This window comes from Rhipicephalus sanguineus, chromosome 5, assembly GCF_013339695.2.
Source record: "Rhipicephalus sanguineus isolate Rsan-2018 chromosome 5, BIME_Rsan_1.4, whole genome shotgun sequence".
In the NCBI taxonomy this organism is placed as follows: Eukaryota; Metazoa; Arthropoda; class Arachnida; order Ixodida; family Ixodidae; genus Rhipicephalus; species Rhipicephalus sanguineus.
In genome coordinates, this window is record NC_051180.1 from 140,110,916 (window position 1) to 140,138,140 (window position 27,225).

The following is a 27,225-nucleotide window of genomic DNA, read 5'->3' on the forward strand; positions in this document are numbered from 1 at the left end:
GATAGCGATGTCCCCCCACGGCGTGCAACACCTGCACGCGCGCCCGGCATGGAACGACGATCGGCACTTGACGTTTCCAGCTGCTTCTACGCGTGCTCTGAGCGCTTCCTGGCGCGGCGACAAGGGAGTTGAGCTTGCGGTGCAACGAAACATAAGCTGCAATTAGAACTCGGCATGTGATAGGGAGAGATTATCTGGCTGTTGGTATCCTGTTATTTCTTGTATATGAATATGAGAGTGGTACTCGGCCTACAAGCTAAGTCGTCTTCTTCCGGCTGTCTTTCTTTCTTTCTTTCTTTCTTTCTTTCTTTCTTTCTTTCTTTCTTTCTTTCTTTCTTTCTTTCTTTCTTTCTTTCTTTCTTTCTTTCTTTCTTTCTTTCTTTCTTTCTTTCTTTCTTTCTTTCTTAAGCCTGAAAGTGCGTCTACCGGGAGGAGGGTGTGGAGAATGTATATAGCAGGGCTCTCAAACTCGCATCAGCTATAGCGGGCCGCAGCCACGAAATTTAGTGCCACAAGGGACAGTGAAGATGGTGGGAGCAAGTGGGAGGGAGGGGAGGGGGCGCAGAGACTCAGAACAAAATGTCACATAACACTGCCATTTGAAAGAACGCCTTTCCCATATGCCATATACAGGTCGCTTTTAAGGCGATTTGACGTCAGGCTTCGAAAAACAAATCGATACTAATTTCCGCAATAACTTAAAACCTGGATGCCGATTCTAAAAAAAAATAGTTTTTGTTCTACGGTGATGTTTCAACTCGTAATGACCGCATGGGGTGCCTCAAGAAGAAAAGGAATGCTCAAGGCCAGTCCCGTCTCTGTAGCTTACCCGAACAAAGCGCTGTTAATTCCAGTTGGAGATAAAATAGTGCTATAGTGCTATTCAGCAAAGTCACAAAACTTTATTCTTGTTGAAGCCGCGGGCCGCGTGTTTGAGACCCTTGGTATATAGGCGTCAAGATAGGGAGTTGAAAGGTAAAGACGGGGAGGTTAAATTTGCAACCCTGCATATGAGAAGGGGAAAGGGGATCTGAAAGTACATAGTGCAGTGCCTATTCGAGGTAATCGTTGTGTGACAATTTTCATATCTGGAGGAGTTATTTTCCTTTTTGTCTTCTTTTCTCAATAATTGTGCATTTAGAAGAGGTTTGCAGCATGGGGGATATGAGCGATATACACCTTCTCTCTTATGCTAACAGTACACAACACAAAGAAATAGAAACAAACGAGCAGACTAGGCCGAAGCAGTGCACAGCAAACATTGTTCTCAGGTTGACTTGCTTTTATCGATATTCGAGACACTTAAGAACACAATGCTTGTATGATGCGCTTCTACTTCAACAGATTTCACTACATTGCAATTTTCTTGCGTATCCGCTCCGGTGACCGCGAGAAGCAACTGAACACGGCTCTCCTCCTTATGTTGGAATTTGGCATTTATTGTTCTTTTATTCTTAGAGCACGTGCCTTACGAGCACTTCCTTCTTCAGGTTCAACTACATTAAAGATCTATAACATCTTGAAAAATACATAAGAGGTGCATTCTAATGTCTTACGCCTTTAGTGACATCAAAGACGAATAAAAACAGTTTACATCAAGATGCCTTTCTAGAAGCTTGCGCACATTACCAGCTCCGTCCAGTCGGTTACCTTAATTTAAACATAATTATACATTAATGTACGTATGCCAGAAAGCTCAGCACTGACTAGGGAACAAAGTCAGAAGTAGGTCACGCGTATTCGGTCACCGCTTTGGAATGTCAGAGGAAATTTGTAATGGAATTTTGACATTATCCTCTCGTACGATTCTGTAAGTTCGTTTGGCCGTTTGACTATCTATACAAACGAATAAGCGAATAAATGAACAAATCAATAAAATTGCATTACTTAAATGGCGCCCGTATGCAACGTTCTGCTCGGAATGTCACTCAACTCAGCGGTCAACGGACTCGCATCAGCTTCCCCGATCACGTTCTTTCGCCAAGGCGTGAAGCCAAGCTGGCGAGACAATAATCGACGAAGCAATGCGCGTTAACTCCGTCGTGTAGAGCTTCTTACCGCACGTCGATACACGATGCGTGAAAGAGGCGCATATAACGTGGCATATACGCGGCAAAATGTTGCTACACAACCGAAAAGGCCGTTCAGTGTGTTACTCTATAGGAGTCGCGAGACCACGATGCCGGCGGCGCAACTTAAAAGCCACAAACCTTGTTTACTGCCTCCGTGTAACCACCGGAACGGGACGTCGCGGAAGAAATAAAAAAGAGGGAGAGAGTAACCTGAGAGGAGGAAGAACAGGGCAGGCTTTTTATGCGGTGGGGTTGCGATGCAAAAGCAGTCGTTCATAACGCTCGCGCAGTGCTGCGGGGATTAGGCGAGCGCATTGGAACGCGCCACCGCGGCGATGCAATGCAAGATACGGCGGTGACGGCGGCGATCTGCATACTCATGCACGCGACGGACTCACGGCTCGTGCATGCTTCTGCATGCGATTCCCCCAGGCGGCCGCTGGCTGCAGCGCCGCATCATAATGGCGAACGCTTCCAGCATACGTGAGGCGAACGTGGCGTCCTCTGGCGGATTACGGCGGAGTTAGGAATAAACAAAAATAATAGGAGGAAAGTTCAGGGGGACGTAAGTGCTCGTGGGGCAGGTATTCTATATGGAGTCAGAAGGAAGGCTCTCTCCGCTGTGGGGTTGGAGCAATCGCAGATTCTTTATTTCTCTATCATCGTTCGGAAGACGAAATTTGAATACTCAAACTGGCGCAATCTTACCAGTAAGAGTAACGCAGCCTTAGCTTTTTCCTATGTAGTGGCCGCACGACCGATACTGCGCGGCTCTTTATACGGCCTGTAATATGCGAATGAGTGCTTGCGCGCGAGTTATCGTGTACGCACGCGAACTGCGTACGGCGATAGAGTGTCTATAGGCGCGTTAGGGACGAACATACATGAGCACCGAATGAAATGGATAAAGAAAGATGGGAGAGGAGTGAGAATCCATGCGTGCGTGCGCAGTGTTGCAGATGCGAAGGAGAAGAAAGGGAATGAAGATGAAGGAAGGAGGAGAAGGCGGGAGGATGGTCTTCTTTGGAGACTTCTCGACCTCGCGTGACCTTTCCATAAATCAGGTCGGCGTGGACGAGAATCTGGGGGCTCCTCATGCAGGGTGGTGGGTTGTATAGGCGCGTTCACTGGTACAGCGATGGTCCATCGCGCGTCGCGTCGGTGGTGGGCCCTTCTTGATTCAGACCGGATTCGTGTGCGCGGACTCTCTTCCTTCTCCTGATTCGCAGTGGCAGCGAAAGGGCAAAGAAGTAAGAGGGGGGTGTGCTTAGGCCTAGAAGAAGTCTCCACTCGCTTCCTTTGTACGCTGAGGCCCGCTCCGTCGCGAACAGTGCCAACAACTGTTAAGAGGAGCGCGCGGAGCCCTGCGCGGGCCGTTGGTGGCGCCAGAAAAGCGGTGCGCTCTTGTTTTTTGCCCGCGCGATGCATGCCGCTTGAATAGACGCATTCATGTGTACGCGGCGACGTATACCCGCATACATACATACACATGGAGACTGCGTGCGAGCGCGGGAAAAAGCGCCGCCCTGGCGTGCGGTGCGCGCAGCCGGGCTGCAATGTGCAGACTGCAGTCTTGGCGTGCATGTTGGCATGCACGCGATTCTTTTTTCTTTTCTTTTCTTTTTTTTATTCCGCTTAGCTACAGCACTTGTGTCCGGGTCGACGAGATCAGAGTACTTTTTTTATGCCCCTGCAAATCTCTCCATACCCCATCTGAAACGATGCGGCGTTGTCAGGAAGTTGTTGGCTTAACGTTACAAAATTGCACAGCCGATCGTTTCAGAGGGGATCTTCGAGGTTTGAATGCCTACGCTTTCTTTCCCAAACGGGCACTGTCGCGTCCATTTACTTGTCAAACGTTGCGCCACGGGTGCTTCCGAGGTGTTCGTTGAAGAGGCCCGATTACGAACCTTAAGGAAATCTATGTGTGTGTGATGCTATAGTAAGGTTGTCGCGGCAACTGGAATATCTACAAGCTACCATTCCGCCTCCACTGTTACACTACTTCGCTCACAGTGATCTTAAATAATGAAAGAAGAAACGTTTGCGCATTCATAATCCATTCAGGATGGCGGTTTGGTGTGCACGCTTGTTAAAAAAAAAGAAATTGCACAAGTCTTGCACACTCGATAAGCAGGGGATGCCGATGGTGTATTCGAACGTGAAATAACGGCACAAAACAGGAAATTTTCGCCGGTTCTTATAAGCGATCTCACTAGCCTGTTGTATCTACCAATAACATTCCTTATTAGTACGTACAAGATCACATAAACGCGACAATTAAATTTTATAATTTCCTTGGTGTGCTTCGCCACATCGCACTAATTGCCTTCTTTTTACATAATTACAGCGCAAAATAAATGTATTCTTCAGATGCTGGAAATCGATTACTGAGTGACATATTCGCAGAGGCACGTTTAACCACGCGCATATATATAAAGTGAGCTTATTTTCGAGGCTGGTCATGCTGTCCGGCAAACATTGTGGGAAAGCTTTCAGCAGTTCAGAAAAGGGTACAGACATTAACAGAGTATGGCGCGAACCTGGCGACACACTGTGGAACGCGTAAGAATTAGCGTTGCACATTACATGTATTCTCTGCCGCCCTAAATCGCTTTTGTGCCGGATAATTACGTTTTCTTTTTACGCTTCCGCTGTCCCACGTGCCACTTCAATCTCGCTGCTCAAGCTTGAAAATGTCTGGTTTGTATGCATTCTAATCATTTCTCATGATATGTGTGAAAGCTTGTGATCGCATCCAACAAATGAACGCGATTTGTGCATATTTTAGGCGTAAGGCAGCACTGAGTTTCGCTCGTTCTTAATTCCTGATCGTTCTCGAGATATGTGAGAGAGAACTGCATTGTGTTTCTTAACACGCCATTAACACGGCCGTATGCCCGCTTGGTACTATATGCACTATACATGTTTGTGTGAGAAACATCGGTATTTCATTTATCCCATTCCCGAGCGATGGAGAAATCTGTCGTGTAAGCAGAAATTCCCTACAGGTGACGTCACGAAGGTTTCACCGAACAGCTGGACACCAAAGGAATCAAATAAAGGCGCACTTCCTTTCACGCCGCTAATGGCTCTACACAACGGCGGTCACGTTGACGTCAGTGAAAGACGTCTATACGCAATCAAAAGAATGTGGTACCCCTGTAGTGTACATATATAGCTCCTATGTATCCTATCCGAGAGCCCTAATACCGCAGAGTACGGAATCGCAGAGTTAGGTTCAGCTCAGGCACAGCTGCATCCCCTATCTGTATACGTGGGCAGGAGGCACCCGCACGGCTACGCTGCCGCGCGCTGGACACGGCTCGGCGTATCACACCGGGGCACACAACCGGCCGGCAGATCAAGCGCCGTTTTAGCGAAAGGGCTGCATGCCTGCGGTTCGTGCATGTCCGTGTAGTTGCTGCTTTTCGGGGAAGCAATTTACGACGATGAGCGCGTGTGCAGTTCCGCCACAGGCCTCGTCGCTTCTCTCTTTCTCTCTCTCTCCTTCATACGCCGATGCGGATGGATCCTCGAACTCACGTATGTCTCGTGCGGATGGAATATGCCGAGTGAGAGCGGGAGATACAGTTCGTCGTATACCACCTCTTCTAGGACTATATACGGAACTGTGCAGACCACACAAGTCATTATTGGTCAAAAAGGATTCCGGATTCCGTTTCTATATAACAGAGCCACTGAATTATGACACCGCCGTTTCAAGCAGAGAGCAACATAAAAAAAAAAAAGAGTTGAAGGCAGGGAGCACAACCAGAATCAGAACATCCGGTTTGCTACCCATTTGAGGGGAGGGGAAGGAAAGATGGAAGGAAGAGCGGAACATTTTGCTGATCTTGTTAGTGCATGTCCACGTTGCACGTCACAGATATGTCCGTGTCATTTCTTGCGGTCGTCTCGTTGACGCTTTACCCTATCTGTTTCATAACGCTTCGTGCATGTCTGACCGTACTGAGGCCATGGTGCGGCTTTGCCATGTGAACGCGAAATTCAGTGGCAATCATATTACCCCCCCCCCCCACTTTTCTTTTCTTTGCTAGCATCCGACATTCCTAGCCGAGATAGATGAAACTGACGCTTTGAAAGATTACTTAACAGGTGTGAACAACTCTCATGGCCCTTCAATATTATACGATTGAGACGCCGCCTAAACTTTCGGGAGCGATCGACAGCGTCACATCAGTAAGCTATGTAAATCACCGAGTTATGAGGACTATGTCAGACACTTTGAGACTCTGTCGAAAAGCGCTCCGGCAGAGAAATGTCTTACGAGCAAGCCCTTAATTCAGAAATCGAAGAGGGTCGTTGTTATTGAAGATACTGAGGAACTACGGACAGCAGGGGCGTAGCCAGAAATTTTTTTCGGGGGGGGGGGGGGGTTCAGCCATACTTTTTTGTATATTCGTGCGTGCGTTTGTATGTGCGCATCTATATATACGCAAGCAAAATTGAAAATTTTCGGGGGGGGGTAGACCCCCCCCCCCCCCTTGGCTACGCCCCTGACGGACAGTGTCCTTGAATGCACAAGTTCAACATGCAGTTATCAGTACATAATTTGCAACTATTAACTACCGTACTGTCCACCTTTAGTGTCCTGCGCCGCCGATATTGTAATCCACTTCAAAGATGCGCGAGTTCTCTGTAATAATATGCGACAGTTATGAAGAACTACACCCTCTAAGTCTGGCTTCATGAACAGATTATATATAGCATCTTGTATGCTCGCGGTGACAAGGAGCAAGTTGAATTTTTCGGGCATAAGGTCTGAGCTTTCATGAACATGAAAATATGTATGGTCGTTTAGACGGGCAGAAAGCAAGGAAACAGTTCAGGGCATGAATGAATGTTCTGAGACGTGACCTTCTGAGCATTAAGCTGGATTGCAGATAACTTTGGCGCGCACGAATTTCCTGCTATCTACCGCAGAGAAGACAGGGGAGAAGCATTTTAGGCAAACTTTCACTTATAGTTGAACGGTATATACGCTTTACGCTCTCTCTAATTAATTCTCCCTGCTACCGGGGTGCTTGGGAGGCCCTTTAATTTATCGGTTTCACGCGAAAGTGGATGTGGCCTACAGAGCACGCAATTAAGCCGTGCAATAGCGAACGGCATAGCGCTGGCGCATAATATTGCAGCCTAAAAGTGTTCAGGGCGGACCCTCTTCTTCAGCGCAGGGTAGGTCTACAATTTACTACGTTAATCCGCCAGCTCCCCTACTTTAATTAGAAGGTCGCTCCGGCGGGTGAGCATAAATTATCAGACTGACCGCGCAGGTTTTTGGCATATTCCACGTGCTCCCTTGAACTTTGCTTTTAAACCTTGGCCTTGATAACGCCGCGGCTTGGACCCTTTGAAGCCTACGCCATTGGGCGTTGCTGTCTACACATCGCACGTAGTTTACAGCTAACGCTGGTCTACTTCCGCCAAGTTTAGATTAAAGGTAGTAATTTTCGACGCATTCCGAGCCCGCGCCATTGGCGCCCTGCAGACGAGCAGGCGAAATGGTTTCTCAGGAGTCGCTAATTGGTTGCTTATACTACGTACAGTCTTCTGCTTAATCTTGCGTTCACAGTGATAAGCAGATCCTGAAACACTCGCATAAATACGTACACGATATAACGCGAGCACGACGGATGCTATGTAAGACCGGCTACTTTATATGCATACGTACGCCATCGCACCCATGGCTTGGCCCGTTGCTTACTGATTGTTATGGAAAACCTCGTATGCTGCAATGAGATCGTGATAAAAAAGAATGAGGGGGTGGCTTTGCTTCCGCTGTAGAATATGCACAGACAGACTGTTTTTGATATACAGGGTTACTGCACCATGAATGTGTAGAGAGCACAGTTTCATTAAGCGCCTTTTGTGCTGCGCGATTGTACTGCTCTGGAACAAATCAGCGGGGTATAGTTGTGCGTTGTGATGCATAAATAGTTTCTTTTAGGAACCTTTCAAGGTGTGATTGTATTGATGTTCGCTACAATCACTCTCATTTTGTGTCAGCTAGACTCTTCGAATAATTTCAGTAAGAATGTAGGTATTTAGCTCATGACTCTCCCATGTATAGAGTGCATATGGTACTCTAAAACGTTCACAATTTGTTCTAAATACAAACACAAACACAATTTATAAGCGCCTCTAGTGCTTGCCTGAACTGGTTCAATAAACTTTCATTTGTGGTCTGCCGTAACATAGTATGCAAAAGGGTTTATGAAGTCGACAGTCGTGATGCAACGTCCACGCTCATCTCCGCATTGCCTGAAAACTGCGCTGAAAACGCAACTCTTTTCCACCACTTGCAGGGTCGTACTATATACTATATAGACTATATGAGTGTCTCCGCGTGCCGCATTATATAGGGTACTTTCTCTCTCTCTCTTTTGTTGTAGTTCTGCAGGAAGGTCTTCGCGAGCGTCACGGCGCGTTATCGCTTCCCGTATTGCAATTATACCCGAATAATAACAGCAATGAACAAAGCAGCAATAAAGGCGCGCTGGGCCCATAAAGCTTCGTGCTGGCACTTAAAACGACGGGAGAGGACGCAACTTTTGACCGATGCCTCTCGTCACAGCGTGCTTATCCAGCTAGCGCGCCCACTCGTATAAGTGTGCTTGTAGGGGTGAAGGGGGGAGGATAGCCCACTGGGTGACGCAGCCGCTGTGTCGCACTTCCCGCCGTCATGGGGTAGCCCGTTTCTGCCTTTTCCCGGGAAGCGCACAGCGCAGCGTCCGCGCGTGCGCTTAAAACGGCTGCCGCCCCATTTGGGTTATCTCCTCGACAGCGCTTCCGTTGCGCTGTTTCGACCGCGAAAATGGCGCCATTTTCGGCAGGGTGCGTATATATAACACGAGCGGAGCCCGTACGGCCGAGCCGTGCAACTGAGACGCAGTAAAAGCGTTTCCAGCAGCACATTCCTGCTTCGTGGACGAGCTCTTTCGCGAGGCCACACATCCGCGCTCCACGGCTTCTCTATAATTGCGACGTGTATAACGAGCGCTTTCGAGAGTTAAAAAACGCGGGAAATGGTCGCAGCGCAGAGAGAGCACTGAACACAAAGCTAAGCTCTAACCATAAAACCCTCGTCATATTGCCTGTTTGCTGTTACTATATACTTCAAGGGCGCAAGGGCAACATAAAATAAAGAGAGCACGTGGTCGCTGTATGCTCGGTGGGCTCATTTTCAAGCGATGGCAGCGAATGTCGCGACTGTCGCGAAACGAATGTATACGTCTCCCTAATTGCCATCCTGATTACCGCCCGGTTTACGCGGCAGACTGGTTAGTGTACTTATGGTTAACTTCCCACTTTTACCTCCGACGCCGTGAGGATGCATGCACATACTCTATACTAAATCATAAATGAGCTTTAGTTTTACGTAGTCACAATTACTGGCGGCGTTTCCCGTCACTGTGTTTCGAGGCGCCCAGCGTGTTGCATATAGAAAGTTATCCACAAGTCTTGGTCATTGGAAAAACGCTGATGAGTATACAGTGCACTTCTTCTATCCTCTTATTTTCGTAATGAGGAAGGGTGACATTATTCCACAGGCGCTGAATAAGACTAATCGAGAAGTTCGCGAAACGTCAGCTCCCGTTTTGAACTTAGATTCTCGTACGTGCACCTAATGATAATTTGAGAATAATCATCATCATCGTAAAACTGTATTACGTCAACTGCAGGACAGTGGCCTATCCGAATGATCTCCAAACCGCGCGGTCCTGCGCGAGTTGACTGAGAATAAATTTCAGTAAATGTCCCTTTTCTTTAGTTTATTATGTTCTCTTTCCATTTGATTTCTGGACTACCAGCGTAGGACGCCTTTGCATGTCACCCCGGTGGTAGGCTTTCGCCCGCGCAGGCTTTCGCCCGCGCTTTCGCCCGCGCAGACAAAGGCTTTCGCCCGCGCAGACAGACTTTATTTGACAGTCTTCGCACGTTAAACGCACTAAAGGAAATGACAATTTGAGCGAACTTACCCAGAAATCTAAATGTATCACATGAGAGCGCCACGAGTGGGACATTTTCGAAGTGATCCCGAAAAAGTCGGCCTACAATAAATCACTAGATCAAACAAGCAGCAAAAAAAGAACATTCCGAGCATCAAAAGAAAAAATGCTGTTTGTTTCCGCTTGATTCATGGAAAACAAAACCTGTGGCTTGCAGCGGGGAACGGCGCGCGTGGTTCAAAGGTTCCGTTTTCGCCGAACTTCCACGCCTCTCAGCGGGATCGCGTACTGCCGTGCGTGTTTTGCGCGCTCGTGAACGTCGCTCTGACAGAAAGTGCAAAATGCCGCATGCTGTGATATTGCCGGATCCCGAAGGTGCACAACGCCACTGCTTACTCTCTCGGCTTATCTTTTGCATCGTTCTCAACGAACCGCAACTTGGTGACGGCTTTGAGTCGAGCAAGTCGCGCCGTTCCTTTCGCGCTCGGCTGCTAAGTGTCGGCGAAGCGGGCAACTTGGGCACGGCAGCAGTGACGTATGAGAGTCGTATTTTCAGGCGGGAGATTTGAAGCGCGCTCGCGATCGGACCACTAAAACTTTTTATTTCAAAATAAGCACTTCCTTGGCAAAAAGCAGCCTACGAGGTTTCTGGACCACTATTTCAACAATCAACGTCGACTTAATATTTGCCTTTAGTGTCCCTTTAAGCTGGATGACAATTTGAGCGAAGTCATCGAGGAACATATAGAAAACCTGATACAATAAAGGCGTCGCATCCACTCGCGTATGAAAGTGCATGAGCTCGCGTCAAGGTTTTACTCTCTCGGCTTATCTTTTCATCGTTCTCAACCCGTCTCGCGCCGTTTCACGCTCAATCTCGATCGACATCATTGCAACCCGTCTCTTTCACGCTCCATCGTCTATCGTGCCTACACAGAAGTGAAGGCTGTTTCGCGTGCGCTTACTGGTCACCTCTCTCTCTCTTTCACTCTCTCATTCGCTTATTTTCGTTTGCCTCCGTCCCGTCCCCAGCGATGGAAGGGAGGCCTCTCTGGCAGCATTCTTCGCTTAATTGGTAAAGCGGCGCGGATAAGAACGAAGCCAGTGACGGATGGTCCGTGCGCCCTCCCGGCGGCGTTCGCGTTAGATGCGCGCTCCGAGAATGGACCGGCGGTGGGTGGTTGGAGGGGGGAGGGGGGGGGGACCCTCTTTACGCTGAGGGAGGCCCAAGCCGGCGATGCTATCGCTCACTCTCTTTCTCAGTGCGGCGTCGCGAATCACGAGGGAGCCGGGTCGAACAATGTATTAAAAAACTCGCGTAAATCGTCGAAGCTCGTTGGTTCCTGTCATCCTGGAGGGCTTGCGTACGTGCACGGCCCCATTCCAACCCCCTTTTCCTTTTCTTTTTTTTTGGTTATCTTCCCGTTCTTTCCACCGTGTTCCTATACTACGAGCTGGAACGGCCGCCTCCAAGCTCTCAGACATTCTTCACGCTGCGATGACAACCCCTTGCGCGATCCCTCCCTTAGTTCCTTTTCCTCTCTCTCTCTCTCTCTGCCATTATTCTTACCTCCTCTCCATTTCCCATGTATTCGAGTGAAAGCGCCAATGAGTTTTTTTGTCTGTGCTTCCGCTCAACGTTATTAAACGCCGCCGCTCGCTAGCTCCAATGCAACGTTCGCATGCATTCGCAGGAATTGTATGTTATACAGTAAGGGACAAGTGCGGGCATAATGCATTTACCGCGCTCACGGCCGGCCGCCTATGCATACAGTATCAGTCACGCCGAGAGGGCTTGGACCTCCAGCGTTGCCATTTGCCCTCGTTCGTGTTCCAGCCTCCTCCTCCCAACTCTATATGTTTTACGCGTGTGTATGACTGTTCTGGCAGTTCGGGTTCGCGGGGCCCTCCTAACTTGATAAGCCGTTTCTGTGAATCGGGCGTAGCGAGCATTCTTCTTGTAGCTCGTGGGGCTCGCTGCATGCATGCTGTCCAAGCCTTCACGTTGAAGAGGCCAAGTGGCCTGAGAGGAACGGGACGGGGAGGGGCGTTTTGCCAGACAGTCCACGGGAGAGGATAGCGTGGACGTGGGGTCGTTGCGACGCGCGAGGCAGGTCGTTACGGCGCCCGATAAGCATCTCAACGGCGGCATCCTCGTGTTGCGACACCTCGTTATACGGCCTCTAGGCGACGCCGATACGGAATCGACGATCTTTGTTATTTTCACGTCTTTTCGTTCTTTTCTTCGCGTACCGACACATTTTCTTTTTTTGTACGGAAACCCGACTCGGCCGCTGCTGGGGAAGGCCGTTTCCGATCGGCCTAAAGATTTCTTTTTTTTTTTAAGCCCGCTCCGTAACGCGTTGCGCAGTGTGAGGTTTGGTGAGATGAACGATAGAGGAACTTGTTATAGAGACTCAAGGGCGAATGGGAAATTTCGTAGTGGCTCCAGGCTGTTTAAGTCGGTTAAGAAGTCGCTATACCCTTTCGAATGCACGTTTGGAAACATACGACGGCATTTGCAAACGCGCGCGTTACAGATACCTTGGAATGGCAACGGGTTATTGAACATCGCTAGGAGTTTTATGCGCTCAAAAACTTGGATGAAGATGTAACTTACGCGGCGAATAGGCACGCGAAGGCGACAAACCGCTGCGCGTGTAATTAAGAGCGTCACACTGGTGTCCATAAGTCAACCCTCACGCTCCACGTTGTTCAGGGACAGATTGTTGGTATAAGTTGCTTCAAAAGAGGCAACCTGGCTGTTACCAGCCACCACGGTATTTTGTTGGTGCCGTATTGGTGCTTCTACTACTTCTACTATCCCTTTGTGACAGTATGTTATATCTGTGCGCCTTGCGCAAAGCTATCCTGAAACGGCACGTCAGGGGTATAAATGGGCTCCTACGGAATTCTCTCTGTGGACCATATCTTGTGGGCCCTATACTTCAGGGGCCTAGCAGGAGAGAGAAAAGAGCTCGCGCTCGATCACGTTTGAATCGCCCACATTGAAGAACGTGACGAAGAGAGAGGCAAGAGAAGGACGTTAGACGAAGGCAGTTCAGCGGCGTCTCTGCTGACCAGGCATCACGTCGAAGCGGTTTATTTCTCCGATTGGGCCTCCGGCGTGGAACGGCTGAATCGGCAACTTCTCGACGTGTTCGTGCGGAATTAACGCGGAGAAAGTGTTCACTCAGGCCAAACCGCCACGATATGGGTTGAGAGCGCAAAGTATAAGCAAACAACAAACTGACTTCTTAAGGAGCCCTAGTTGAGAGGGTGAGGGTACTGGGAAAAAAAAGCAGTGGATACGCGTATCGTCAGTAGCAGGCGGCGCACCAAAGTGCGATGCGGGTGACGAGAGAACGGCCAGCGGCTGTTCAAGTAGGAAGCAAATAATAAGACGCAGGGCTCAAAAAACTGCGGTCCACTCCGGCGAGTCTCCCGAAGGAGTCATTTCGAGAAGCCTAAATAGATTTTTTTTCCTCTCCACAATGGTCATCCCGGCGGGCCGCCAAACGGTCTGGATCGGCCGTGAGCTGGGCCACTCATCATTCCAAAGGAAAATGGGCTCCGGGTTCGAATGCCCCTCCACGGATCGAAACTGCGCTCCCCTATATAGATACATAAAGGTTTTTCTCCGACCGCACGTCCAAGTGGCTATGGACAGCCATAACGAGGAGGAGGATAGATTTAGAATGAGGGAGAGAGAGGCAGAGAGGTAGATGCGGGGAGAAGCTGTAGAGCAGCTCTGGGCGAAACGACGCTCTCGAATCGGGCCTTTTCGACCAACGCTCTTTCTTTCTTTCTCTTTCCCTCGTTCCCTCTTTTCGCTCCTTAATTTCCTTCCACTTGGAAGGCCGCACACAGAGAATCTGGATTCGCTCTCTTAATACTGCGCCGGGGCCTGGGAAAGAGGGTCGTAGATGGGAGGTCTACAGTTTTCCCTCGGCCATCGCGCCTGCCGTTCGTCATTGTTGGTCACAGCTGTCACTGACTTGCGCCGAGCGCCCCTGCAAGCGATGGGGGAGCAGGGCGTATGGCAATCTTTTCCTTCCCCCTCCTCCCTGAAAGCGGCGCTCCCTCTTTGCCTTAGTCCCCACGTTTCCCGTCTCCACGTGCACTGTTTTCCCAGCCTTAGATTAGCGTGTGCCTTTTCTTTACTTGTGCCTGCTTTTCCCGAGCTTCCCTTTGTCATTTCTTTTAAACGCTTTTTTTTCCTCGGGCATTCCTCCAGTTTCTGTTCCGCTTCCCTCGAGACTCCCCTGCCTACTGCGGTGTTGGCGTCGGCCTCCCTTCCCACCGAGCCTTCCATCGCGCTCTCTCCTTTATTCCTGGGTCGGTGTTGCGCTCCGGGGCTTGGCAAGAAACAGGGAGAAAATGGGGAACTACGGGCGCAGGCGAGTACAGAGCCGCCGACGGCGACGAAGAGGGAAGGAACAGCAAAATCGATAACGCCCACGAACAATAGCAGCACGTACGTGCTTTAAGGGACTTTGCTCGGGGCTCGATGGGTGCTTGCCGAGAAAAGGAAGTGGAAGGGAGTGTTGGGTGACGAGGGGAGGGAAGGCAGAACCTAGAGCCCGGCCTTTCTTCTGAATGGCGGATGCCCGAAGGGAGAGGAAAGACGTAAGCAAGCCGTCGCCGTTTCTGCCCGCCCTTACAGTACGGGGCGGAAAGGACGGGGGGTCGGAACGCCAACCATTTTCAGGCTCGAAACAAGCGGCCAATGGGGTAACGTCGTTCGGAGAAATGTTTCCAGACTATGGGCGACGTTAAGATGGCGATGGCGAAATCTCGGGGTGAAAAAACGAAAAGGAAAGAGAGAAAACGGGAAGACGTAAGAGGGGGGGGGGGCGGGTTCGGTCGGCGTCGTTCGGCACAACAAAGAAACTCTTCGATGGTTCTAGCTCTGAGCGCCTGGCGAGACGTGGACGCATAGCGCCCTGTGACTGCAGTAGACCCGAAGTCTGCCCGCAAGGCTTACGTCGCGCGGTGGGGTGGCAACGAGATGTTTTTCTTCGCTTTCGTTCTCACGGTTGGTGATGAAACTGCCAAACTTTTCCCGGAGCTTAAAAGTATGACCCGCTTTATCGAAATATGTGTATGTTGTCGTCAACGCCGCGTGCCTTCAAGATCGCTGCCGTAGGGTTCTGCCGGTTTTTGAATGTCTATTGAAAGATTCAACGATGCGGTAAGACCGAGATATTGAGGAAGCGCGTTACATCATCTTTTGCTCGTCACCCAGCACGACGTTATTTTGAAACGATGCTCTAAACTCGCTCATCCTCGCGTAAACAGCGTGGGTGTACGGTGTATAACGCGCTCGTTTCTGTCCCGCATGGGGCGATAAAGGCACGTTTTTCAGTCTACTGCCAGTATCTAATATTACAAAAAACCACAGGACGAATGAACTAATGAGCGGGTTGGCTGAAAGCACATATAGCCTCAGTGATGTCGTCATAGTGTTTAGCAACGAGTTTGATGGCATGGGTGTGCACTATGGTGTATTCAACTCCACCCCTTTTCATACAGAGCCGCTCGGCTACATCACTGGCTAAAGTTGAACAAGGCCACTACGGCCTTGGTTAACGTTTCCTCGTTTACTTCTCAAGTCAGTAAAGCAAACACATATTCCTATACAGTGGACGGCAAATTTCATACGTAAAGAGAAGTAATGTCTGTATAGTGGTAAACATTAAAAAGGAATAGCGTGGCACGCTATTCGTGCCACGCTATGCCACGTATCGTGGCACGTGTAGTAATAATATGTTGGCACAATGAGTGCCGTGTGTTTTCGGCCATCCACTACACCAATAACACCAATATAGCAGCTGTGAACACTCGTAGTACCTCATTAATAGGGTAGCACCACCATACCTGTACGCGCTGACAGTAGGTAGTCGCCAAATCGTCAACATATATATGTTGTGATGAGAATTCGTCAAAATCGAACGTCGCTGAACTATAGCGTTTAATTCGTCAAGGGCACTTGCCTTCGTTATATAGACCTCCTTGCCAAAGACAAATCCAACGACCTCTCAATTTCAACGACTTCTCATCGCTTCAAGCTGTCATTTTTACCTGAGCATCCGCGTTGTTTGACTATGTAGGTATAGGAGAGACGCAACAGCGCTAGGAGCATGTCGCTTAGAGTTGCGACATGTTCTGGGCCCATGGCAAAGCAGCACCTGTGCGCTACGTGCCACGAAAGCGCTGTTGACTTTCTTGTGGGCCACGAGCCTGAACGAAACTTTGTAAACTTGTGTGACTGTATGTGTTATGCGTTTATCACTGTATATATCATAATCGTCACCCAGCACCTGCAGTAGCATGTCAGGCGAACAGCCAGGCAAACATCTCCAGCTTCATTAAAATGTTTATCTCTCTCTCTCAACAGCGCTAATGTATGCATTCACATCTCAAAATGATCACAAATGCGTGCGCTATCAGCAACACTGTAAAACAAAGTTTAACAGTGTTACTTCATGGACTGCTTGTGTCGCGTGTGGTCATGGACAAATGGAGCACGAACAAGAAATTGCAAATGAGAACAGCTTTCGGGAGCGATAACTGCAGAGTATAATCTAGCAATGTTAATTACACGGTTGCAAAATATTACTTGGGCCATCCATTAAGAGTACAAGGCAAAATCATGTGGACATTGAGCGTATTAATGAAAACATAAAAAAAACGAAAAAACGATTTTTAGTTAGCACGAACTCGTTCTTATTTAAATTGTCCATGACTAGACATCGGGGAGTCACAGCATACACTTAATGTCGATGTTATTTCTCCTCCATATGGAGGTCGATCAACTGGACTCACACATACTTAATTTAAACGCTGTCGTGGCTACGGACCCTCTATAGTTACCGATGCACCATTGATATACTCCCTAAAAGCGGGCAGTGTTCGACCCGTGAATTTTTATCTGTCTATCCTTTTGTCTGCTACAGATATGACGAACGCCTCTCATAACACCTGCGCTGCTTCATTGTATACTCGCTCGCGTATTTTACCCAGCTCGTGGCCTTGCACGTTCATCGATGGGCTGTTTTGGCAACGCAAAAGGAAGCAATAGCTCAGCGGCGGAAAGTCTCCTTGTTTCCGGTATATGGGCGTTTTCGTTCCATCTGCGAGCTGTGTGGGTTTTGGGTGTATATCCATCAGAACGGGCATCGATCGAGTCGAACGGCGTGCTTAGAGCGCGGTTTGGGCCTTCATATCTGGGATAGAGGGAGAGTGATTTACCATCGCATTCGTTTCAGTTCGTGCGCCGCCGTGTGGGCTTCTGTTGCGAAGATAGCTCGAGAATCACGCACTGAGCGCGTGAGCTCATAGGGGTGCGCGACCTCCTCGTTTACGCGGAAAGGAAGGCTTAACGTTCTCACCGTCATACCTATATACCATGTGTGAGAGAGTACGTACAGAATGTAAGTAAGGATTATAGTGTGTTATTGAGAGTCGTTAAAACAGCTAGATCACCGTGCATAGTTATACGTCTCTTACGGATCAGACGCGCAAGCGGCTTGGGATGTGCTCGCTGAGGGGGTTTCTTTAAATAATGCCGATGGTAACATAACCGAAGGAGAAATCGCACCGCGCTTGACTTGAAACACTGAACGCCTTTGTAAAATAATTTAATTTTGCTGTTTCACGTGACAGAAGTCCGATATGATCTTGATGCACGCAGTGTTGAGGTACTGTAGTAATCAATTTTGACTGAACAAGCGAAGGTAGAAAACATGGGAAGCCGGTGCGGGGTTATCACACGCGTTGAAGGTCGTACTGCATGTCTGAATATGACTACTGACGTTTTAAATTGCACCGTCGTCGAAATGTTGCAGCCGCATTCGGGATTAGAACCAACGCTGTCGTGCATGACAGTCTATATGCCATTACGGCAAAATACTGCTCCATCGGATCATCGACAAGATTCTATAAGTCTCGGTTGGGAACGTGAAAGCGGTGCTGTGTTCACTTTGGTCGATCTAATTTTCTCAACAAAGCTGAACAAGTACCCCTCGCACAGTTTACACTTCAATTAAGTGTTGGATTGCGAGGCGTAAATTGTAGAACTTGCTGATGAAAACAATATCTGATTGTATGAATCAAGTGCTCCTAAAGCAATACCTGGCACTTGATTCCGTGTTCGCAACTTTTCATTTTTTTTTTCGGATTACTTGCACCCATAGCGCATACAGGAACCATTAAGATATTGCATTTAAGAGATACATTAGGAAGAGACTCGTAGATCGCCAATTAAAAGACATTCCGGATGCTTGTACGGTGGTGTAACGTCTTCTTCCTTGTTTTTTTCTTCAAATAACGGTCAACGTGCCCGTTGTTCATAACCTAAAGATCAAGTATCTCGACATGAAGTCATTTTGTAATCGTGATACAATACGTGAGGACTGAAAAGATTATGGAAACATATGAAGTCCCGTTAGACCACAAGCATTGTATTGAACACAATATAATACGCAAAATATCTAGCAGGCTGTCTTTATGGTGGTTTAGTGAATGCTTCCCGCAGTGTTCTGGGCTGCGAAGGCACCGTTGAAGCAAAGAAAATTTCATGCTCAACCTCCCATGAATCAATTCCTTCTAGTAGAATGTTAACGCGTTCTTCGTGGCATTCTTACACAAAGAATGTCGAATCCATACGAAATCTGACAACTCGTTTGGAATGTTACGACAAGCGTAAAAACGAAATAGGTTGAGTTATTGCTGTGCATACGCGAACGTTTCGACCTTGTTATCTGCAACTGCCGCAACAACAACGACGACCATAATAATAATAATAATAATAATAATAATAATAATAATAATAATAATAATAATAATAATAATAATAATAATAATAATAATAATAATAAGAAGAAGAAGAAGAAGAAGAAGAAGAAGAAGAAGAATACAAGCAAAAACAACGCCACTGCAGCAACAACTTCAAAAAAGGTTGCAACACTGAACCACTTGTCGGCGTATGCCTGTTGCGCTTTGATCAGTGTGTGATCTTTTTTCTTTTTTTTTTTTTTGGAATAAGCGATATTCGTCTTTTACCTTTCTTAAGCGGATATGACAGCGTTAAGCTCCTTTACAAAGACACATTAAGAAAGCGTGGCGGAACATTTTGATTTGAGCGTTTCAAAGGCAAATATTATGAGTGAAAATTTTGTAAATGCTTAGCCATATGGGGAAAAAATGTGGTGTGAGAGGAAGAACCGTCCGAGATAAACGAGGCGGCTATGGCAGATCGCAGCACGAGGGCAAATTAATCGACAACTCGAAGCACAACGGACACGGTATATCACAAAATGAACTCTGAAGATACACACGACGTTGACGAAAATGCATGAAAGAGAAAAACTGTCATTCCCGTTCGTATACACCACAAATCTATAATATACAAAACAAATCCCCACGAATTTCTCCGAAATAAACTTTTCTAGTTGGCTCTAAAATTTCGTCGTGGTCCGGAATAGGTCATCATGCGTCGGTATCTCGTCATCTAAGTGATCGTATGCGTAACTCTTCGTTGACCAGATATCGACGAGTCATTATCGCTGCTTTCCAGAACGAAGTACTGCGGACTAAATATTCGTTGCTGTTACTGAGTGTCATCGAGTCACTGACGACTCCTGCACTCTTAATCAAGCCCTGCGCAAAGTACTACATATATCCAGGAAACCACCTTTTTTATCTACTTTCCCATGGCTATAGCGAGTACTTTACCCACGACCTGGTTAGGATTGCATAGTGACACCGTGCGTATATGAATGCCAATTAAATCAATTTATCACGAGTTCTGTAAGCTGACTAAGACATTTTCTTATGGCCTCCCAAGTATACCACCAAGCCAGAAGCGACTACTTCGTCTTTTGCCTTGTATTCCGGCTAGCATTACTATACACCCCGTTGAATTAAGATGATTAAAAAAGGAACGTTTCAGTTTCAAGAGCTTCGGCTACAGAACGAACATACGGGAGTAATCTTCCTAATTGTTTTGTTTTGTTTTTGGGCTAACATCTTAAGTCTTCGATAATCATCTCCCAATTGCTGTCATTCAGAATACTATTCTTCGTTAAATTTGTTTTGTAGTGCTGATATTTTCGTTTGTTCCGCATTCCATAGAAAATCATATCGGTCTACTGCAGGTCTTACGTCGTTGTTTTTCTAGTAAGGCGCACTTATTCAAGAAATCCGGGTGATTGGTGATACATGTACCAGGGTATGCAAATCACAGCGCTGACGTGAGCAAAACCAGATGTTTCACAGGATTCATTAAAAAAAGAACAAAGAAAAGCAATCTTCATGCCCGTCAAAACATAACAGTAACACGAAGCGATCGCGTGATCGGGGTTGAACGGGGTCATGTGATAGGCCCCAGACAGCCAATGGCGTGGAAGTATTTTTTTTTCACGTTGTCGGAACCTTAACAAGTATCGTCAGATCATTTTCAGTTCTCTTCCGGTAAAAGAAAAAATATATGTCGTAAAAGGTTAATCTTCCGCTCCGAAACAGCGGAGCATCCCATAGCATCAACCCTGATGAAGATCGGGTCATGATATTCCTTTTATTGATTGAAGGTTAGTACCTCAAAAATAAAATAAGACACGTGTCGTTATGATCGTATTGATTTCTACAAGGCCAACGAGCGAAACGCTGATGAGCGAGAGGCATATATTTGACAAACTGGCGAATATTGGAAATTCTATAAAGTTACGCGGTCTTCAATATCTGTTCGTCAATCGCCTGTTCCCGGAAAATGAATGCACTTTCTAGTCTAGTAGTCATCCTCGACATGCCGTTGAAGCGTCGCTCAGGCGCTGCAACTTTGTTCATAATGTCCTCCAATAAACTCTTCACGTTCCGCGCATCATACTTCCTTGTTTAATACGTTTTAGTTGAGGATGCGCACTGCCGTACAAATATCCGCTAGAAAGATGTCTTACGGCGAGCACACGTTACAGAGTACTTCCCCTTTTTTTCTCTTTTTTTTAACGAGTGAATGCCATGTTAATGTTCACAACACATCGCTCTTCACTCGTATTGTGCCGCCGATTCCGACCGCAATGCACGAGTCTCGCGCGCCCGAGAACAACGGGAAAAAATAGAAAGTCATTCTCCTATATTCAATATTCGTATCGTACATCGCGCACTGCACATTATAAAGTGAGATATTTCCATTGGCAGCCCGAAGTTTACGAACCGGAGGTGCGTATGTTTTCCTCACAGAGGCCATAAAACGCGGGCAAGCTTTCCCGCGCTGCACGCTCACATGTATATAAGGCGCTCATAGACGCACAAACAAATCGAACACCTCTTTCTATAGGGCACACACACAGAGAGGGAAACACACCGAAGACCGATTCGGCTTCAATGGCCATTAAATGCGTCACCATTTTCCAATACAAGGGCATTAAAATGTTTTAGTCGGCCTGCACGCGCCCTCACTCGATTCTCATTCTGCCACTTTATAGTCTATACGCTGTGCATAGATCACGTGGTTTGCCCCCTTTGGTTCTTCTATTTCTTTTTCACTCTCGCAAAGATACGTGCAGGATCGGAAGGCCATAAAGGGCCGTTTTATGGGTTGTTGCGGGCTCTATCAAGCCACCCAAGTGTATATACACGGGGGCTCAGTGGGGACAGACGAAACCCAATAAGAAACACGGCAACAAGAAAGGTGTGTTCACCCTCGTACACATACTGTGCTTCTGTACTGCTGCTGCTGGCGTTGCCCTTGAGGCAATAAAGTTTACAACATTGGGATTCGATGGCTCGTTTTTTTCTCGCCTCTTCAAACTCGTCGCGCGTGCAGGTTTCGGTTATTTTGCGGTCTCTTTAAGGGTGGCACACGGGTGGCACGGAATGCTGACGTGCATTGCCCGGTGCGACCGTTTCCGCGTTGTCCGGGTCGTTTTCGCCGAATGACCAATATCACTCCGAAATTGTCGTACGAGAACTGCGTATACATACATGTACATACATCGAGGGGGTGTGGCCTTTTCAGGGAAATTTGATTTTTTTAGTAATTTATGTGTTGACCGTTATCTCACTCCACGTCGTCCTTTCGTTGCACAAGAGTACTTTGTTTGAGCATGGTCGGCTTGACGGTTCTGCAGTGTGTCGAGGTTTTTACTTGAAATACAGAAAAGCCCTTCAAGCGATGATGCACGTATACCGTTGGGGACAGAAGGGCTCAGCACACAAGATTTGCGAGAAAGTAGGATTCCCATTTTTAGAACTTGCTGTTGGGCTAGTTGCTAATAGGTCATCTTGGAAATTAGGCGCAACTTGGCATTATCTCATTCACACACACATTCACACACGCAAGTACACACGACCACACCGTTGTTTGTGGGGTGCGAGTCGCGCCTAATTTTCAAAAATTAGGATTCCCACTTAGCTTGTGAACGCGACCTCTAATGAAATGTGTCAGCTTGTATAGTTCTTGTTACCTATGCGCGGTTCTCCATTAAATCGGAATGGTCACGGATTAACGGAGCAGATATCGACATCTGACATGGAGCCAGCGGGCTGAATGCTTTGGTTACCAGAACTTTTTTAAACCTCCTTGGTTACACAGTAAGGAGGTTGGTTACCAGTAGTGCGCCTTAGTGACTTTTGCTAGAAACCAACTAGCTTTCCGCATGCTTCCTCAACTTTCGCATTTCATTTCCCTCTCTCTCTCTCTCTGTGTTTCTCTCTCTCCTAATTGAGATTCTTGGACACGCAAAAACAATTACGTACGTTAGCCGATTATGCTTGTTTAGTATCATATAACACTGCAGTTATAGCATGTAATGTGCTAGAATATGGACCAGTAGCTTGTTTCTTCAATCTATATCTCTTGTTTTTCAGTGACTTTCAGTATACATAGTTACTTCAGTGAAACAGACATATCCAACCTCTCTGTTCCTGTCGATCACCTTCTTTTGATACATCCAAAGTCATTCGGTAAGCTTGCCTCTCAGGTTTAGCGCCCCCGGCTTTCGTACCAAGCATCAGCAGTTGTTATCGTTGTTTTATCTATACAACACTGCTTATGAGAGGCGATCAATGAGGCCCTTTCTCGTAGGTGACTATGCGTCTATAGAACATCGTGCGATAGGCACCCTGACGCATCTGTGGCGCTGGAGCGACGCCGTCGGCATCGCTTCGCGAGGGGTTTATTTTTGAGGACCACTTAAGCGAGCCTGATATGCAGAACATCAAAGTAACCGAGCAGCATCTGGGAGTGGTGTGTTTATTGTCCGCTCAACGGTCTGGCCGAGTCGGACCACTTGAGGCACGGCTCGCCTTCCGTACATAGCGCTGCTGCCGTGAAAGCTATACCCTGGGGGCCCACTTGGGAAAAAATAAATAAAAAGAGATTAAAAAGAAGTTGCATCCGTAGCGCCGCCTCTTCGTCTAACTTGTTTGAATAAAGCGCCATAAGATAATGTCTGTTTGCTTTGTTTCACCTGTTTGCCGTTCTTGAGCTTTGTCGATATTAATTTGTTTTGATAATGTACTGTTAGCGGGTGCACTTAAAGTCGAGCCACTACATGGAGGCTGTGAGATTTCTTACATGTGAGACTGCACCTGTTAAGATTACGCCTGTATTGCAACCTCTGGGAAACTGGTAGCCAGAACCTGAAATCGCAGCAATTTTTTGTCGTAATATGAGTGGTGGGCAGGCCGCCTTAGCTTATATCAAATTCGCTATAACGGTATATAGCTGCAAGTTCTTGCGAATCAATTACTAACTAATAACTACTGCTTATCGGCGACTAATTAACAAGTCTAATCGCCCAAACCATTTTATGGGTTTCGAGAGGCGTTGTTGTGTAGGACTGCTGATCGCTGACGGTCACCTGTAGTTTTTCAATACTTGTACCAGAAAGACGTTATAAAGAATACCTAGCACTGTGTCCACATCTCAACAACGTCGCCCGTGCGCGGCAGTCAAACCCGCGACTTAGTGTGTAGCAGCGTAACGTTATATAACCACTTGATCAATGCGGCCGGCTAATTTAGGACCTTCCGAGTAGCTTTGTATATACACGGGAAAAATTGCGATGTTTCAGTGGAGGACCGGCAGTATTCATGAATATGTTGCTTAGCAGCGAGCTGCGAACAAATTGCTTTTCATGAAGAACAAACGAAATGAATCATCTGTTCCTTTTATACCCATTTCATTGCTTGTATGTGGTTACTCTGGCTAATCTTCGTACCTTGAAATTCATTTATCGCTCCCGGATGACGAAATGTAACTTATTAACATAGCATCACGAGGAGACTCGCTCTCTGTGACAGACGTGTAACAATAGCAATGTGTCTGGCGTAGTTTACAAGGCTCAGAATAACGAAGGCTGTTTCGCTTGATAGATCAGAACCTGGCGTCACTTGATTTTGTCTCCGTAAAGCATAAATTCTGCTTATGCTGCGTTCAAATTGCTGTGCTTAGGGATCACTCTTCGTATTTACACTTGCCGGCCGCAGCATGTCACTCATGACCCCTTTTCAAGTGCACATACAAACAAATCCGTAAATGGACAAATAAAACAGACTGTACACGCGCTTATATCCTCTGTTATTATTGCACCAACGAACTAAAGGATTCCCTACGGTATATATGGTTTTAATAAAAATAAAAGGAACAGCTAAATGTTTAAAAACCGCGTTTGAGGTTATGATTCGTAACATACACTTCACAGACGCGACCATGAATCCAGAGTGAGGGACTGACTGTCGGGCATCACGTTTTTTTTTTTGTTTTTTTTTTTCAGTTCATTGGTAACTTTTGAAACAAACGACGCTGTAAGCCTGTGGCTCTTGAAACTGGCAAATTCTCAACTGCAGCGTTGCAACAATTCGTAAGGATAAGCTTAAAAACGTAGCAATAAAAAGCTTTGACGTGCAAAGTTGAAAACCAAGAGCCATTTTTAAGAGAAGGAGCAAGGACATCCAGCAAGAAAAGGTTAAAAAGTGTTTAACCTTACGGCTCCCCCACGGGAGCCGTTTTCGCAAGCATTGTTCACAAACATTGCCTCTCAGTGTGGTTTTACAAACGCAAAGACACAAGCACAAATCATGCATACTATTAGGAAACTGTTTCCCAAACTGAAATTCTCTCATTATTGTGTACAGTGAGGATGCTCCCATGCACGAAAGCGTTTTCTTTGAGAATATCTAAGGTTCTAAATGGAGTAGGGAGATGCAGAGTGCAATTTCCATGTCAATAATTGTTGCTCTACTAAGGTATACACAGTTTCAAGAAATTGAGATAAACAAGTTAGACTCTCTGAAGTAGAATGATTTCTTGATTTCATTTAATGCACACGAGACGCTACTGTCAGAACTAATAAGTATTTGTGTAGAGACTACAATAGATGAAAAAACTTACAAGGAAATGTTAGTTTTTTAATACTTTCTGCTTTACACGATTTGTATGTGTTTTCTGTGCCGCATTAATAACTCTCGTATCACGTATAGCCAGCAAAATATGTATTGTGTGCCAGCTTACGCTGCCCTTGCTTCTTTTTCGACTGGTGCTTCGACTGCACTTTTGCATCGAAGTTCTTCAAGAGTGTGTGTGTAAGACTAAATTGGAGCTATATGAATACACTCAGGTATTGCGCTGAGTGATGCAAATGTTTGTTTGCCGAATCTGTATGGTGATTATAGCGAAATGGCGACCTGATTCTCTGTTTTTTTCGGTTTCAGGGCTGAACAGCTACATTGCACGTGAGTACACAGTCCACTACATACTTTCACGGGCGTGTTTTTATCGGTCTGACAGCTTTAAGATCGCTGCCGATTCTATAAAGCCAAAGGAAACCTTCGGCAGTACAGAATTCTGAAACTAATAGTAAAGACGGCCAGAGTGCCATATTTTAATTCAATTTCCACCGGGCACCATTACAAATATGCGCCTGGATTCAATTGTGATTAGTGCACAAATACGGGTTAGCAGTTAAAATTACTTTTGAGCATGGTCCTGGTTGAAGTTTCAGGTCGTAGGGTGATTACTAGTCAAGACGCTTGTGAAAGTAACTGTCAGCAATGTCATCGGCCGTATTGCACATAGTGACACGCCAACAAGCAAGGAAGTTAGTACATTGTTATTGCGCATAATAAATTATCTATCAATTGCTCTTTCTGTATTTGTATTTTTTTGAACAAGCTCTTTCTTTCAGGTGTCGTGAACTATGTTATTTTTTTGTACGGATTTATTGTCCCCGCCACAGATCCCGACCGAACTTTATCGAAGACAATGATCTGCACCTGTATACTCGTACGGTACACAAAATGCACCACCTTTTGTGCGCTGCAAAGCAAACTGTCAAAACAAATTTACGAAAAATATGCAGGAAGGAGTCTTGTACAGAGAGGGCCAATAATAACTACTCTTTCATTTCGCTAAAATTGCTACGCCAAACTCGATAATTGATTAAATAACCATGTTTGTCTCGCGTCTCTTGAAAGTGGGAAGTGCGCCGCGGAAATGATCCGCGCACAGTAGCGCCAGTTTGACAGGATTAGTGTTAAAATGAAGCACATGCATGTAGAACTGTACTTGGAATATCATCAGTTCTAACTTCCGCCTGTGCAGCAGTGTTTCAGGCAAGCGGCGATTACCTTTCCTATCGTGCATGTGTATAGTTCGTTCGCCTCTTACAATTGCAATTCATCCCTTCCTTTCTTTAATCCTTCTCGTCCTCTGTGATCTCCGTACAAGTAAACTTTTCCTAACGAAGTCGTGGATTATAGCATAAAAGGAGAATTAAACGCTATGAAAATAAACAGTGCATGGTGAATTAATGTTGACGATTTGGCCCAGTTGCACAATTGATGAAGCGTGTTAAAAAATGTGTTTTATATAATCGAGGACCACTTGGCATATGGCAGTTAAGTTAGAAAGAAATGTCGGGTACTATTTTCTGCTATCTTATATGCCTTAAAGTAAGACGTGCGTGTTGCCTGTCCGTGAATGCCAGCTCCTGCCATTTCAACATCATGCTCCAGTTTACATGCTGCGCTTAAGCATATGCCCATGTTGGTGAGATGGACGTGGTGTAGAGGCATGTAATACGCTAAAATGTCATTTATAGATATCGGGAATTCATTTGAAGACGACTGTAAATTCACAGTTTCGGCCATTTAATTCAAAGAAAAAGGAGTTCGAG

At 46.7% G+C, this 27,225-nt stretch overlaps 1 protein-coding gene across 2 annotated transcripts in view; it reads left to right on the plus strand.

Moving 5' to 3' along the window:
- Positions 1–27,225, plus strand: part of LOC119394281 (homeotic protein ultrabithorax) — a 217,681-nt gene that overhangs the window by 114,345 nt on the left and 76,111 nt on the right. For both annotated transcript variants that reach the window (XR_005184089.2, XM_037661564.1), the window contains exon 2: positions 25,763–25,783. Coding sequence is in view for 1 of the 2 variants with exons in the window: in XM_037661564.1 (XP_037517492.1) it covers positions 25,763–25,783 (21 nt within the window). In the remaining variant the exon portion in view is untranslated. The remainder of the gene's footprint in view (positions 1–25,762; positions 25,784–27,225) is intronic.